Raw genomic sequence first — 17,961 nt, 5'->3', positions numbered from 1 at the left:
GCAGACTTGCTTAAGCAGGCAGGAATTTTCATGCAATTTCATCAGTGTCAAGATTTCACAAAATTCATTTTACAAATGGAATTAGACTACTTCTTGCCCTCCCTTTTTTTACAATTAAATAATAAAGAAATAGAAGAACACTCATCTCTTTTGAGCGTGCTATGTGAAAGATAAATAGCTCATGTCTTTATTTTCTACTGACAGATGATTCTGCATTCCTGTAGCAGACCTAATAAAAAGCACAATCTAAAGACAACCTCCATATTCTACAATATTTAAACCATACCAAAACGGTTTAATAGAAAATATAGCCTAACAATGAAACCTCAATCTCTTTCAGGAAGTGTTACTCCATTACTAATTTCTGCAGAAGTACATGCCTTTTCCCCTACGTGCATATATAAAAAGCTGCAGTGATTTTGCAGATTTTTAGAAGTAAAAGGTTGCTAAAACCTGCTATATGAAATACCCCAGGAAAATTAAAGAGGTTGAGTTTATTTAGGAAAAAAATACCCTCCACCTGTGGAGTGACAGGCTGTGGTTTATTACTGATGGCGTCTACTAGCTCTGTTCACAACACACAGACAGCTTGGGGGTGCTACCCCAAGAGGTCTTCAGACCCAACATACACATAGATATATACACATATATCTAATAATATGTATATATGCTTGTTGTGAAATACTACAGCCATTCTGAAACAAGAAGCCACTGGTACACGTGTTTCCCAAAAGGGTGGCACATCTGCCCTACATAGTTACTAGTGGCACAGTTTAACTTGAAAAGGAAGTTTGTTTCACAGGGTTTTGTTACTTGCTTTAGTTATTTTTCATCAGTGAGTTAGGAGCCAGTGCCTTAATCACCAAAGAGACGGTAAGAAATTCAACTGGAAGTGAGCAAGGACAAAATTCAAAATGCACTTAAATATAGCACTTCTTGGCTTCTTCCCCAAACTTTAAAAGCAGAGATATTTATCCATTTAATTCCACTCAAACATTAGTTTCAAGAGTTTAATTTATGAATTTCATTAAAATAAAAAATAAAGTCCTTCTTGGTGCTACAGTACAAAATAAAAAACACATGCAAAACATACCACATTTCATGTAGAATTCTGCAAACAAACCATCATGACTGACAACAGACAGCCTAACAAGTTAGGTGAAGCCTGTATTGACCTGATATATGTCACACCTTTAAAGTACAAAATCTACAACCTCTAACAAAGAACAAGAAGATCCCCCTGAATTATGAGAAAACAGAATATAAAAGAGTTTAATAAAATAGCATTACTTTAAAAATAATATTAATAAAAAACCCAAATCCTGCTCACATGGTAGTATAAAGACCCTAGCTGTCTGGCTAGTTGTATGCTTTAACTTCTGCTACAGCTGTGCAAATAACTGATATCTCAGCTCAGTGATCAAGTGAAGAAAACACCATAATTCATCTGATGTCAACCAGCTTTGTCATCTACCTCACCTGAGGTCACTAGAAGTTCTGGGAGCATAGTACAGGGAATAAAAATGAGTTATTAATATGAGGTTACCAAAAAAAAAAAAATGCTGGGATTAATACAGATTCCCGAATTAGAGACTGATAAACCAACTGAAGAAATAAGAAGAATATAATCTTTCATCACCACACACAAATTCAGCTTCTAATTTCATTTGGAGAATTTCCTGGCTCCTGATTATACTTAAGATAATAAAAGATTTATAATCACATTACTGAAACATTCAGTAGACAATTTTTACTGGTAGACACTTGTCAAAACCTTTTAAAATGTATTTCATGTCAAGCAAACATGGACATATTTAGGTTTTGTTAAACAATCAGAAAATACAACTAAATAAGGATGTACTTTATTCTGAAGTTGATGACCATAGATAAATCTCTTTACAACAGTTCATACACTTCTTTCCATTAGCAGGAAATTAATAACATGCCATTTTTCTATCTAGTCAATTCACTTGTTTTTCCATTCTTTGGCAGTTATTAATTTTTTATTTTTATCCTTTTTAAACAGAATGTCTACCAGGACTTCACATAAATACTAGATGCCAGACCATAATGTGTGATAGACTCAGGCAGTGACAAATCAAAATGCCAAACACTATTAAGTCTTTAGAATAAGAAAAAATGATCAAGGTACTTACTACTTATGACCTTCCATGTTTCTTATTTTCTTCAGACACTTAAATAAAATGAGAAATTATCAGTTAATACAAACATCTTTAAAACACAATTTTCAAGTTAGAGAGTAGAAACCCCCTACCTTTTCACATAGCAAATTACTGTTGTAGCATCCTGTTTTCACAGAAAACTTTTCAACCTGGAGATCAAATGCTTTCCTCACATAACACACAGTTCTTCCTTAAATCCATGACAAACACACTTAAGTGGTGTTGTTGATGTTGCCAATTATTGTATGTTAGCAAATTTTCCAGGAAAAAGCAAATTTAGCTGGCATAAATTCAGTGACTTTTGACAACACAAGCCAAAGCTGTCCATGCTAGGCATCTTCCTCAGTCAAGTTTTTTTCCCCAATGTTTTAGCCATAACTAAGTTCAGCTACTTGTTTTACCCATGTCCCATTGGTCTATTTTTTAAAAACACTAGATACTGAGCCAAAGATTTAAAATTTAACCACCAGGTGGTTTTTCTATGAGGCACACCACAGCTCCTGAAGATAGAATACGGTACGTATTCATTTGGACTTTAGATTTTTTAAGTTAGTATCTCCAGCTCAGATACTGAACTCTCCCACTATACTTTGAGCTGACTAGATGGCATGCACATCATTTCCCACCAGTAACTGAGCACACTCCTTCCAGGACAAATTTACAAGCGAAGCCAGACACTCCTTATAAACAACAAGCACCTGGCTTCTCTGCTGCTTTCAGAGAGGGCTCTATTCTCCAGCATACAGCCAGCATGTGAACAGAGGCACTGCAAGATGATCACAGATGAGACCAAAAAGAAGTGGGTCAGATGGTGCTGCTGGGAAATGGTATTTGGTAAACCCAGGCACAGAAGGAACACACCAACACGCTGCACTAAGATACGAAGCTGACTGACTGAGAAAACAATAACGAAAAAAGCAGCTAGTAAGGTAATGGTGCTGAAACTGAACTTTGGCACTAACATGGGCAAGAGAGAAAAGGGGCTGCAATGGGGAGAGATGACACTGAAAACATATCTAGCACAGTGCTACCTGCAGACGGTACGGTTAGCACTGGAGTGGCACAGGAACTGGAACAGATTGCAGGAACCCGAACAAGGGAACGCAAACAACCTGAGCGCTTCCTGCAACCGTAAAGCACATGCACTTCCATTTGGAGCCAAATGGAGCCAAATCCCAGATTTCTGATTCTAACCTTTCTGCTGTCAGTACCTGTGAAACTTCCTGGCAAAGTTCCATGAGATGCTGCAAGATTGTATCAGAGCAGGAAATTTTCCTGAATTGTAATTTTTGTGAAGTGCTTATAAGCACTGCAGGAGAGACCATGAGAAAATTCATTAACTCTGTCTTCAGAGCAGAGTTGAAATGTAAAGGCCAACAGCTAAACAACAAAGAGGAAGAAAGAACTGTTTCAGATTGTTGTTTGCATTATAGCACCGTTGAGTCACACGATATACAGTATGGACAGCATGGGTCATGGCTTTGCTGTAGTACCTAGAGCCATAAGGCACACGCAACATTAACTCCAGTTTTCTAGCACCTTTATATTTGACTTCACTGTTTTAATACTCATCCTCCTTAAGTCAACCGTGGGTGTGTGCAAGTGAGATAAGAACACAGGATTTAGCTTGTATACACATCCATGACTCAGTTATTCAGCAGCATACTTGGTTTGACAGGAAGCAAAGGATAGTCTATCTAGACGGAATAGCATGCATATTACATGGAACAAAGTGTAAATGGCCAACACAGGGAACAGGTTTAAGACACTGACCTTACACACCGTACACGTCCACCTGACTCTCCTGGAAATGAATGTCCTTGAAGGAGAAAAAAAAAAAAAAAAAAAAAATCAGGGTCATAGTGAAACAGTTCTCATTTTCAAGCAGAGCTCATGGTCTTTCTTCCTAAACATCCGACCTTATATTGACTCTGGGATCTTCTTGGTTATACTCCTCCAAGTCCTACATAGCACTCCTATGCCCTCAAGATATTACTTGTGGGGATTTTTTAGTTCAAAGTAAGGACTGTATAACAGCTATTAGGATAGTGTTTTCATGGTATGAAAATGAGGGCTTGTATTCCCTGTCCTGCTGTGTGACATAGTGGCATCTGAGGTGTCTGAGGCTACAAGACCTGCTGGTATAGTGTTGCATGGCCCATTAAGGTGGAAAGAAACAGAAGCAGAGTCTTGCCTACACTGCTTGCTAGAAATGGCTCCTGGCATGTAGTATGACCCAAAACATGCCAGGAGAGAAAAAGGTCCTAGAGAATTCTCAGTGGTATAGACAAAAACCATACCAGGAAGATGGCAGCAATTAAACAGTGGGAACAGGCAGCAGCTCAGTGCTCATGCTCAGTCCCTGGCCCCATTTTATTTCCAGTACAGATCTAGCTTTTGGTCCTAAATGAGAATTCAGTTTGTACCAAGACAGCTTAGTAAGCGCTGACATTGAGAAAACTGAACTGTGCTTGCTCAAAAAGAATCAGATTATTTTTGATAAGACTTGCAGTATTTTACCTACGATTTTGATGAGGAATGTTCCTGGATCTCATTCATTCCAGATGCTGTTCAAGGAACTTTCATAAAGAAATCAGTTATGACTCAGAAGACCCAGCTGACTTTCACCTTTCTAACTAAGAACACCCTGGAAAACTTAGATGTCCACTACTATTACACCATTCTTTTAACCGTTAATTTAGACCACAAACATGCATTTGGTTTGGGCCCCACTGATCTCAACAGTACCCTGAACGGTTTCCCTTCACATCGAGTTACATACACTTGTGTCATATTTGAAGCACTGTAGTCTAATTCATATGTCATGTTTTAGCATCACAGTTAAGCTCTACTAAAATGGAAACTATATATTAACATAGATATTAAAATCAGGAACAAAGGTAGAGGAACATAATAAAGGAATATTTACTAGAGCTGCAAGTAGTTGATGTGCTATTACAAGAATTCTCAAGTTTGTATGATTTGAGTTCTACTGCAATTGTATCCATTTTTAGCTTGTAATGATAGGATTTTATTTTTAAGAAACATCCAGTCTTACTAGATAGGTCATATCCTTAACTGGGTTTTCAGGAGGAGTGCAGGACAACTGTGATCTTTGAGATCAACTTCCTCAAAGCACACAAACAGCCCATTTCTATGGGCAGGAGCAGTTGTGTCAGAAGGCTGGGATAGATTAATTTTAATGAACTCAAATGCAAAACTAATGCACAGGAGAGATGGAAGCAGGGAGAGATTACTCAGGAAAATGTAAAAGCATTGCCTGAGTATGCAGGGATGGAGTTAGGTTCAATGCTGGGGTTGAACCTAGCAAGGGATGTAAAGGGCAGCAAGAAGTGCTCTGTAAAAACAGTGGCAGCAAAAAGCAGACTAAGGAAGACACAAAGCCACAGCATGACAGAAAATATGGAAAGGCAGAAGTACATTTTTACCTTGGTTTTCACTGGAATGTCTGCCCTGTGGCATTCTAGTTCTCCAAGCCTATCATCAGTCAGAAAGACCAAGTTAAGACGTACCTAAGACATTTGGACATACACAAGTCCATGAGATCAGGTGGGATGGATCTTACGAGTGCTGAGGGACGCAGTTTATGTCACTGCAATGACATTCTCTCTATTCTCTTGGAGGTGGCTGATGACCGGAGAAAGGCAAACACCATATCCTTCTCCCAAAAAACAGCAAAGACTATCAGAGAAACTTTGGAGCCATCAACCTCACCCTCAGTTCCTGGAAAGATCTGGGAGAAAACCCTCCTGGAAATCATTCCCAGTCACATGAAAGACGAAAAGGTGAGTGGGAACAGTCAGCATGGATTTATTAAGAGCAGATCATGTCTGACTAACCCAACCACCTTCTATTATGAGATGACTGCCTCTGGTGAATGAGGGGAGAGCAGTGGATGTTGTATGCTGATTTTGGCAATGTATTTGTCATGGTAACCTGTAGAATCCTTACAGCCTCTTATGGGACCACATCTGGAGTAGTGTCCAGTTTTGGGCTCTCCATACAAGAAAAACACTGGCATACTGGAGTGGGTCCACTGGTCAGGGTCAGGATCCCATAACATATTTGTTCAACTATAAGACCACCAGGCTAACCAGAGGCCTTAATGCTGTGTCCAACTACCTAATGAGAGATGTAGAGCAAACATTCGAACTCTTCTCAGAGATGCACACTGGAATGACAAGTGGCCACAGACACAGCAGGCACATGTGAAATTCCAACTTAATATAGGCAGGACACATTTCACCATGGGAGTGGTCAAGCACTGGAACAAGCTGCCCAGTGAAGCAGGTGCTGGACATGGCCCCAAGCAACCAGCTCTCACTGTGCCTGGTTGATCAGGAAGCTGGACTATGTAATTTCCAGTGCTCCCTTCCAACCTATGTCATTCTGTGAAAATCTGTACAATGCAAAAGAAGATGAGATTGGAGAGCAGCAAGTTTGCTGCTACCATTGGTTTAATGCAGAACACCTTCCACAAGAATGGTGTGAATGGACAGCAGATTAACACGGCACCATAACCACTGTGGCTACATGCACAAAAAAGAAATACAGTACGTCTTCTTTATAAGAGTTATCTACATTATTCTTACTTTTTAGTCATGTTGTTTATTTTCATTCCTAGTCAAAACTTTTAACAGTTTTTATTCTTCAGATATTGCTACAGGTACAATGTAAATTGTCCCTGCAGTCATTTAACAGGGCCATAATTTATTTATTTTTCTAATCTCTAACTTCCTGTGTTGTTACAGTCTATTCCAAGTACAAGAACCAAAGACGGTTAAAGATATTGCTTCAGCTGTAAGAAAGGACATTATTAAAAGCATCTGGGATTGCTGAAAGCAGTGAGTTGGGGTTTTTTTAAGAAATCCCAAAGTCAAAATTCTAGCCACAAAAAGTGAAAGATGCTAATAAATGGGTACTGGAAACAGCCCAGGGAGGTATCTAGGAATTAAAAGCAACACTTCATAACCATATAATAAAGAATCCCTATAGTTGTGAAATGCTGGTCCTGAGGCTGCAGAGAGAGACCGAGGGATGAGCACATAACCTTTGACTACCTTAGGTTTTGAACTCCGTTATGCTTTCAAAGAACAAGATAAATGTCCCAAACAGAAGTAACAAGAGAGTTGCTCTTTGCCAAAGCTGCCTAAAACAGAAGCACGTGACACTAAGAGTCCATCAGCAGCTTACCTGAAAACTTCAAATTTAAAACTAACCTATGTTGTCGTACAGTTTTATATCTAAAAACAAGCTTAATTTGCTACAAGGAGTTGATGTAAGGGATTTTTTTTTTCCTTTTTTCTTCATAGTGTATTAAATCTAAAAAAAAAGATTCAATAAATAATATTATGTTGACACTGATTTAAAAAAAAAATATATATATATAAACAAACAGAAGAGCACAACAAAAAACCCATCATTCACCACCCCATCGGAAAGCACTTGTATCAAAAGTTTCCATTATCTTTGATGATAAGGAGTTACGTAACACTTGTGATCTTGGTAACAGCCTTTATCTTGGCAAACAAAAGGGATACTCTAGATGGGGGGGGGGGGGGGGGGGGGCAGGGAAGCAAACATAGGTGCTCTATAGAATGCTAGGGAAAGCAGTGCTACATTATAGCTGACTGTATGTAAATCCACGTTTACTGTTGCACAGTGCTGGATCTGAGGTTTCCTGAAGTCCACACATGGCTTCGGTAATTTTGGAAATGCTTCCTAGTGTTTTGAGACAGACAGATGTTACCTCAGTTTTAGCATTGAACCTGAGCTGGCCCTATTCATAACAAGTCTGCCCAGAACACAAGGGACCACATCCCCTGTGAACATCCTGCTGAAACATCCATTCCATACAGAACAAGCTGGAGTCATAAGCCCTGCTGAAGTCTTGCAAACTCCTAGCCGGCCCTTTGAGGAGCCACCAAGAAGCATCAGCATTGGGCTCCACAAACCTCCCTGTTTGCAGACTGACACCAGAGAGGGCTGGCACAGCCTGTTGGCCTGGACGCTGAAATACAGCCAAACTGTTTCTAGACTCAGCCTGGCTTCAGAAGTGGTACAGCTGCACTCACACACTGCTCTGCCACAGCTAATAAAACATGTTGGAAGGAAGACGGCCCTGCAGACAGCCAACTATGGCACCTCAGCATCTGTGGAAGAGTTCATCTGGGTTGTAGGTTATTTGCCCACAAATTATTTCCACAGGAAGCCAAAATAGCTGGAATGAACATAGAACTGCATAATATTTCTGGCATATTACATCGCCCTATCTTCCTACTGAGATATATTGTTAGTCATGATGATGGAATGAAACTTGAGGACACTCTCATTGGTGACTGGCACTTCTATTCCTATGGAAAATTCTCTGATTCTCTACATTCTCCAAGGCCATTTGAATACACCATCTACCTTTTTCTGTGCAAACAGGAAAATGCTTTCACAGTGTTTTGAGTGATTTAAACTTCAGCATATCCTAGGCTTACCTTCCAGCTCATGCTCTGTACAACATTTGTACGTGCTTGCTTCTTTTTACCTTTATTATATTATACTTTGTTGCAGCCTAAGTTGTCTGGTTTCCTAATTGCTGAACAACTTTACGTAAGTAGCATCTGAAGATTATTCATAAGAAAAAGATGGTATGAGTGCCTTCTCTCCAACAGCTAAATTTATAATAAACAATTCTGTACATCGACGTCACTCAGACAATTTTTCTTTTCCAATGAGCATAAATATAAGAAGCGTGATCTGGCAAGGTGAAGTTCAGATCTTAATGCTCTCCTAGGTTATAAGGAAATACATTTTTTTTTTTTTAAATAAAATCTTTCCCCCTAATTCAAATATCTCTCCTTGGCTGAGCATTGGTTACACAGCTCTTGCTGTGCTCTTAGCTTAGCTAACAGATCTTATAGAAGAAAGCAGGAAGCAGCCAGAGACGGCGAACAGGAATCTTTTCAACTGTAAAGACTGTTCCTAAAACAAACTGTTGATCTAACCACAACTTCTCATGATCAAAATGTTATGAATGCTGATCTATGGATCAAATTTAACATAGCATGTTAACATAGCACAGTAATGTAGGAAGGCAGTAGATTGAACATCACATTCTTTTGAGATGGATCCAGAAACAACAAAAGGGCACTGAATGAGAGGCAGAGAAAATTCAACAACCTTTATGTGAAGTGTGTTCAACAAAAAAAAAGGCACAGAAGCATCTGCGCTTTCACTGACAGCACTGCCCTCAGTTTACTGTCCTTTCAAAACAGCTAGTATGTTCTGTGGCTCTTCAAATCCCAACAGACTCTGCACTCTAAAACCCCTGCAATTTACAGCTTCAAATATGGCAGAATCATGCATTGCAGTTGATTTACTTAATACAGCAGTTTTATTAAAATGAATAATCTTCTAATAAACTCTTAATACAGTAATAGTAGAGTGGTAAAAATAAGAATTTTACAGAGTTCTAGCTGTAAAAGTTAAGAGTGATAGTTTAATTTATGCAAAATACTCTGAAGGGAATCAAATTTGCTTAGGTGAGGGAATCGATGCCATCTGTGCCTCCAACAGCTCTTGGCTGACAACCTCTCTCCCCCACTCTGCTCCCTGGAAGCTGTGATCAAACTGAATGAAGTACATGGGCCTCCAAAGCAAGAGGCAGTCTCACTGTAAACTGAAGATTAGGCACAGCACAGTTATATCTTCTCTGGTCTGTCTACAAGCATGCAGACCAGGAGCTTCAAATTGCATTTCACTTGGCCTTTCCCAAGCAAAAGAGAATATAATCTGAATTATCCATGCTGTCACAATGCAGGAAAAGGGTGAAAACTGAAGTCTGGGTCTGTGTAGGCATTCAGCATCCAGATTATACACAGACTTACAAGCATTCCTTCTCTTAACTACACAAATAGCTACCACTGTAATTCAGCTAAAATGGATTTAGAGTTTAAGTTGTATCAATATGACAAATGACAAGATTTAATTTTTCCTCCAAAGCTCTTAATGCTCATCACTGATGTTCTGATCCTGCAGAATCATCCATGCTTAGCTTTAAATCCAGGAGCATCTTCATTCTGTTAGACTACTCACTGATGCACTTGTTTATTAATTCAAAAGTTTGCAGAAATTGTCTGCAAATGCTGCATTAGCAGTTCCTTCCACCCACTATAACTTTTTGTCTATTCCTCTGTCTCAGGCAGATCCACAGCTTTGCTACTTACCCTGGGAAGCAAGTATTTTACAGATTAACCACAACTTCTCAGGAGAAAAAAAACCCACAATCTTATAAGGGAGTTGTATCAACCAAATTACTCTTTCAAGCTATTTCAGGAGCTGACGTCTAGAAAGAAGTTTCACACATTCTTAAAAGAAGCACAGGGCGAAAAGGCATCTGTTATACAGAGAGGGACTCCTGCTATATTCATACACCTGGGAGGTGCTGAGGGGGAAAGAAATTCATGCCGTTTGACCCCAATTATCTGTGGTGTCTACCACACAAGCCTCTCAACACTAAGCTCCTGTATAGAAAATGAATAGAACATCCAAAGAGCAACTCTGGGCACCTGACCTAGGGCCTCACCACTGTCCTCTGAGCACACAGGAATAAGGGCTTCTGCATGAAGCACCTGAACTACATGGCTAAATCATGCAGTAAGAGCACTTCTCTACTCCACTTGTCTTAGAACTGAGATTTCATGATGTTCTGTTGAATTACCAGAGAAACAAGATTCAGTCGAGTCACAATCCTGCAAGCCCACTGGAACCAATTTTTCTTTTCACAGCAAGCACTTCAGGAACTAACACTTCTATACACAAAATTTCTTCTACTTCCTTCTCCTCTCTATCAAGGTTTATGAAACACCCCTGCAAAAAGTTAATTTATTCCATTCCATTTACTAATTTGTCTTGATCTTTCAAATGATCAAAAAAAAAAAAAATTAAAACTGAAATTTGACATGCAGAAAAACCCCAACCATGTACTCAAAACAATAGAAGTATCAGAAATTGGAATCTCTTTTCCGAGGAGGTAGTTTGAGCCAATATAACACGCACTTTCCTTTTTCAGGCTAGTAAATTGCGTGGAGAACAAACCACAGTAATACAAGCAGGTATTTTAAAAGACTAAGACAGTGTGATTAAGGACTTGGACCATTAGAAACCATGCACAAGGTATGGAGAAATCTGGATGTTTTGGGTCTTCTTTCTGTCATTTTGTACCACTACCTAGGCACCTGTCTACAAATAGTACATCCAACAAAATGAGTAGTAGTACTGCTGACATTAAGTACATAATGGCCTGTCTTTTGCTGACTTTTACACTGACAACACTCTATATGCTGGGCAGATGACCAATAGCTACTGCAGAAAGTACTGTTAAGTACTTTATTCCAATAAACTACTACCAAAGCCTCTAATTTTTCAGAATACACAATTAACATAGGAAATTTTTCTGCTTAATTTCCTGGTATAGTCTAAACAGAGGATATCCAGAGCCCTGTTTCTTATGCTATCATTTAGTCTTATTTTTCTCTTCCCAACTCTGATACATACAAGTTAACAGAAGACAGTGGCAGATAAACAGAGCAATTTTGCACATTGGAAATTTATCGCTCACTCGTACCTAGAATTTAAGAGTATCAATCCATCTGAACTGCACTGGTTTTCAGTACTCGAGCAGTCAGAGGTAAGTTTTAGCCAGCACGAAAAAGTAGAAATTTGGCACTCTATCACCATGCTTTTTAAAAACTGATTTTGCTCCCACAAAGTGCAAGGACCAAGTCAACCATTAGTATTCTTCTCTAAAAAACAACTTTGTGTCTATTCAGTACTATATGCCTGTCATACTCCAAAGACTATCAAGTCAAACTTACAGGCATAAGTGATCTCCTCCTTTCTAGAAAATAACATGTATTGACATGACACTTGGAGCTACCTTTTTTGTTGTTGTTTTTTAAATAGTTCAATGACACATTCCTAAAACCAGTAATTTATCTCAAAAACACTGATAAGAATAGTACATGTGGTCATGACATAGTACATGGAGTCTCTGAACAAACTATTTCAAATAAATGCCAGTAGACTCACAGTTGGAAGATTGATGAGTAAACAATAAGCCTTTCTAGATAAGTTATCTTGCATGCAGAACTTCAGCATTTACATGAAGACACAGATATTTAACTATACATAAAATAATTTTAACTTCCTTTTTCAGATTATACTGATTTTTTAGCTGCTTATTGTGAAATAATATAGGAACACACATAGTATCAGTTGACCCTCCTGTAACATCTTTTACTTGACTAGTGTTCCCCTTATATTTGTGAAGAACACTAAGCAAATGTCCTTAGGAAAGAACCAGGTAAGTATCATAAGTATTATGTATGTTTTATGGAAGAATAATTTGAATATAAGTCTTCAAGCGGCAGGTCTAACCTCACTGTGCAAATGAGCAAAACTAGGGATATATGCAATCCAGTTAATCTCATTCTCAATGCAGACTTGCTTCATTTCTCTGAAATGGCTATCAAATTGTTTTGTAATACACATTTGTTCTCTTAGTTTAAAAAACAGTATTTTTAAACTTAGTAGCTGAATACTATTAAAGAAAATGCCATATGGAACACCTGCTGTGCATAGATTATAAAAGACAATACGAAGATGTTTTTTGTGACACATTCTACCCATAATCAGTCTACAGTCTTAACCTTAGGAAACCTTCCCTTTGTAGAACCTATGAGAAAAGCAGTGGATGTACACAAAAATAATGAAATTCTTTTCATATGTTGTACTGTGTTAAGTATGAACAAATATGGTTTTAGAAGTCCAAACTGATGGATCTTATTTATTTAACGTATTTGCTGACATAGACAACTCTCTCAAGTTTCTGCTTCCCTCCACCCTTTTCATCCATGCAGAAGCCAGGAAGCAATGCTATATACCTGAGGGGAAACAATGCCAGAGGAGGGAAGAGGGGAAAATAATTTTCTCTAGATGCCCTCAGGAGATCATTTCACATCCATGGATAAGAAATTTGATTAACAAAACAGTTTTGGCATGCACAGCAACAACAATACAGGGTGATCGCCTTTCACTGCCCTTTGAGTAAACACGACGACCCATGCAGACTGTATAATCTTGATCAATCCATAGTCCACTCAACTTTCATATTACTATTCTCAGATGCTAGCAGACCAGCTGACTGCTGCTAGAGCAGTGGTGATCCCTATGATGCTACTTGCAAGATGGACCTGAACACTGTTTCAGTGACTCAGAACAGACAGTTCCCAATGTTGACGTAAGCGATTGCCTAACCGGTCAAAATGCCCCTTCGTTTGCCATGGCTAACAATAGCCACAGGAAAAAACACCAGGAGACTATTATTACTAGCAACACGTAAAAGGTCAAATGTTTCTACTGTTCTTGACTGCTTGGTCCTTTATTTAACACTCTTCACTCTCCAGGCTTTTGTATTTTTAATGCTTCTGCATCATGGGATAAAATTTCATCTTTAGAGCGATTTTACGGTTGAGAAGTGGCAAAATATCTTGAAGAATCAACTACTTCAGAGCAACACGGTTGGAGGAGATTTTGAAAAATGTATTAAGAGTCTTTGAGGACATTTCTTGACTTCAAGTTTAGCTGAGATATTAGCACATTTTTTTTTCTGCCAACACGTACCAACAGCTTTCAACACTAGTTGAAGAGTGAAAAGAGCTGTTATTATTCATTTCTTCCAGAACAGGTTACTTGGGAATTCATCAGAACAATTTAGCAGCCCTGCAGAGTATTGATAACAGAAAACAGGCAAGATGGGTGGGTTTGAAGCTCTAAGGGGGAGAATAAAACCAACACTGTACTAGGGTTCAACAGGAATTTTACTTTCCACCATGTGACTCCCTCCACACCCCAATAATATAATCTTGTGAGAGAAAAAATGTTAAAGAAACCTTCCACCTTTCATACAGTCATAACTGGTTTTCTTGGACCCACAAACCTTCAGTAACGTGCATATTTGAATCTCAGCTCCCACAGACACAATGGAAGAAATTATCTAAAAAGCACTTAATTCTTTCTCACTGAAGGCGGTGGCAAATTCCAGTTACCAGCATCTAACTCTTGAATACACTGTCTGAACCTTTCTGGAAATAATGTTTCACCCGTGAAGTTTTGACAGTAAAAAAAACTTCAGAAACTCACTCAGACCGAGGTTTGGCTGCATTTAACTGCCACATCATCTTCCAGTAGAGCTTGCCATGGGAAAAACGTGACTGGTTATACCAGTTATGGCAGTTTACTACTCAAAAGATCTCTGTGGCTTTATGCTAAATTCCTTCTTCAGCGCTACTAACATAAATCTTAAATCATTAAGTTACTCAGTTTAAACTGCTACCCTACCAAACAGCAGTATAAAAAATTGCTAATTGAGATGCCGCTGGATTTCATGCTAAGAACTGCAAATCCTAGATCAGTGCCAGGCAGATAGCACTGTCAAGTGCTACTTTCACTCCTCTGGAACCCTGGATAAACAAAGTGGAAAAAGAGGTGGATTACCAGAAAAATCAGACGAAAGACCATAACCAAATGCAGCCTGCACTGCAAGCTCCAAAACCCAGCCTGCCATTTTCTCTGCCCAACACTTTGGAAAAGTGATCAAACAGTTTTTTCCTTACAGCAATAGCCTTGCTAGAGCAAAACACAAGAACAGTTTATTTCCAAAAAGTCTGCTTTGGAACAGGAGCCACAGGTGCTTTCTGGTTTTATGTTAAATAAAATCCATTCAGAAACTGAAAATAAGAGGATAACAGAATGAAACATGGGTGGAAAAAACCCCCAACAAACAGGTGCTGCTAGAAATAGAAAGTCACCTTGGTATAAAGTAAGGCAGGGGCAAAATATTACAACTAACCAAACAGAAGAACAACTCTAACGCCATGCTTCCAAAATATCTACAAAATGTAACTTGGGGGGTAGGGGGTTAAAGGACATACCCTTGAGACTACCCAATTAATTTTCACATTTACACATCTGAACTAAGGCAAACCTGAACTACTGTTTTAAGAGGGCCCATGCAGGACCTTGAAGCTCTCAGCACTACACAAAACTGCACAGAACAGGAGGCTTATTTACATTGGGCGCTGAACATACACACGATACTGACAAATAAAAGAGCACGGTGCCCTTCACCCTTTTCTCTTACTGAAGACTGACCTGATGTTTCAAGCGATTTTCCATTTTATTTCTTCTTCTAAACGACTACAGCAGATAAACATTATCCATGTGCCAAGTGTATGGGTGCAGAATAAATCTGACTCTCAAGATCAACCTTTCATGAAATAGAAGCCTTAAATCAGAAGTCTGGGGGTTTTTAATTCCAATTTCACCAGCCGTTAACGCCCTGGCGCCTGGTTTGGTAACTGGCATTACCTTGCCACGGGAAGCCCCGCCACCCCAGCCGGCCCCACGTCCCCCGGTAAAGCGAGGGCCGCTGCCGCCGGCGGAGAGCGGCTCACACCGCAGCCGCGCAACCTGCGCCGCAGCCCGGAGCCTGACAGCCGAGCCGGAGACTGACGAGAAGAAGCGGCCGTTTTCCTCCCCAACCTCCCCGCTCCCAGCGGGCAGGGAGCCAGAGAGAACGTACGGGAGGAAGGGAGGCAGAAACGGAGAAATGTAATAATCATGGCGAGATAACCGCACAGCGGGAGGGGGAAACACAAGGCAAAAAGGAGGGGCAGATGCCATCTTGTGCCTCGGAAATTCCACCCCTGGACAGGTCCGGCCCCGGCTACGCCCGCCAGCAAGACCCGATGGGCACCAGCGCCTCGGGCCCGGCCGCCACACCGCCTCCTTCCCCCCCAGGAGGCGGGCAGCCCGCGGGGGAGGCGGCCGCCACCCGGGGCTGCCCGACACCGGCCGCAGCAGCCGCTGGCAGAACCCGTTTTCCCCGCCACCATCCGGCACGGATCCCCGCGAGTCGTGTCCCCCCCCCCCCTTCCTGCACTCACCTTGCCCGCGGCGGAGGGGAGGGGAGGGCCGAGCCGAAGCCGCCGCCGCCGCCGCCCCTCCAGGTGTTCCAGCGCCGCCGGCGTCACAGCGGCGAACGGAGCCGCCTCTGCCGGCGCGGGCGGCCCCCGCAGCGGGGCGGAGCCGCCGCCGCCCGCCCACACCCCGAGGCGGGAGGGCGGTGGCTGCCAGGCCCGCGGCTTCCTGGTGCCGGTCGCGGCCGGGCCGCCTTTCCTCCTCCTTCTCCGGCCGCACCGGGAAGTGAAGCCTGAGGGGATAAGCGGCAGGAGAGCCTCCCCCGGTTGTGGGCCCCCCAGGGGCTCCTCTCAGCGCCTCGACCAAAACCCCAAGCTCTTCTCCTCAGCCCCAGCCTGCTGGGGACCGCAGGTGTCCTACGAGGAGCACCAAGGAAATAATAAAAGGCCGTAAATAGGCAGTCGTTATCGAGGTAGTGAAAACTCATTTGGGATTTGGTGAGAGCTCTTCTGAGGTGGATTTTAAGCTGATTTCAGGGCTTGGAATGAGGGGGAAAGTTCACAGGTGGCTTTTGAAAACAATCTGTTGGATAGATTGGAAGTTAAAAGAGGAGTGGGTGACCAGCAAGATAAGGTGAAAAATTATCCCACTTAAATGGCAAAGTGTTAACTTTCCTCTCTTGCATGTGAAGAGAGCAGCAGTTTAGGGAATGAAAGAAGGAGCGGAGGAGATGAGGTTGAGTTGGTGGTGCCCACGGAAAAGGTTGAAGAAAAGTGGACTGGAAGGAGCTGTAGAAAATGAAGAGGGAGGATGGGAGTGGAAATGAGGACAGTGATGGGGCATCATTTGCTGAACCTTACAGAGGTCTGAAGCGCTCATGTCGGTGTCAGCGTTTTTGTGGGGCATAGCTGAACCACTTAATTGGAAGCCACACATCTGGGAGTGAAAATGCAAGATGATTACGGCAACAGGGACTTTCCTGCAAGACAACAGCTCTGAAAAAGAGTTGGATCCTCCAAGAGTTGAGAAGCTAAGCATGCACTCCCAGAGCACTGAAGAAGTCAGAAGAGATAGTTTAATTAACACCTGCATAACCTGAGAAATTTCAAGTAAGATTTGGGAGGTTGTATAATTTCCTTATTTGCTACTGGTGTGACCACTAACAGCAGGTTGCACCAAAGCATGGTGTACATAGTGTAGACAACATGCTGACAAACTAGAATGGGTTTATGGCAAGAAATACATGATTGCTTTCCAGAACTGCAGAAAACCTAATAGAATAGTCTTTGTGTTTAAACACAGTAACAGTGAGCAAATATTTTAATGCAAAACAAATCTCTTAATGGGGTCCTCAATCTTGCAGAAAAAGATATAACACACTTAAGCAGCTGGAAGTTTGGCATACAGGAAACCTATGTTAGGTATCTCATTTACCTTTAGATGTTACACTGTAGATACTGTGAAGTTGTGTTGGTCATCTAAAACTCTTTTTAGAGCAAATAGAAAAAGCTACATTTTAGGATACGCTTTATTTATTTTAGTTTCTGATGAGAGTAATCATTTGCTCATGAGTTCCCTTGACTATGAAAGAATAACTGGCTCAGGTGTAAATACTTGCATTACAGGTATTATCCAATTAGTCAAATTAATTCCAAGTATTGCTGGTTTTGAGAGAAAAAAATGTTAACGAAGTTACTTATTGCCTCTGTAAAGGGAAGCAGTGCTAATAATGACAAAAAGCCGCTGCAGTTGATGAGGATCTGGGATCCCTTCAGCCAGGTCTGGC

General features: G+C 40.8%; 1 protein-coding gene across 5 annotated transcripts in view; it reads right to left on the bottom strand.

The window, feature by feature from the left end:
• The window catches only part of ICA1 (islet cell autoantigen 1), a 75,808-nt gene extending 59,460 nt beyond the window's left edge, over window positions 1-16,348 (bottom strand). For all 5 annotated transcript variants that reach the window (XR_004406906.2, XM_042801981.1, XM_032991643.2 and 2 more), the window contains exons 1-4: window positions 16,202-16,348; window positions 5,633-5,681; window positions 3,957-4,002; window positions 2,157-2,194 (exon numbers count right to left, since the gene is read on the bottom strand). Coding sequence is in view for 4 of the 5 variants with exons in the window: in XM_042801981.1 (XP_042657915.1) it covers window positions 2,157-2,173 (17 nt within the window). In the remaining variant the exon portion in view is untranslated. The remainder of the gene's footprint in view (window positions 1-2,156; window positions 2,195-3,956; window positions 4,003-5,632; window positions 5,682-16,201) is intronic.
• Window positions 16,349-17,961: the final 1,613 nt, after the last annotated feature.

Source organism: Tyto alba, unplaced genomic scaffold (assembly GCF_018691265.1).
Source record: "Tyto alba isolate M040663 unplaced genomic scaffold, T.alba_DEE_v4.0 Super-Scaffold_38, whole genome shotgun sequence".
Taxonomy (NCBI): domain Eukaryota; kingdom Metazoa; phylum Chordata; class Aves; order Strigiformes; family Tytonidae; genus Tyto; species Tyto alba.
This window is presented reverse-complemented; position numbering and strand designations above follow the sequence as displayed.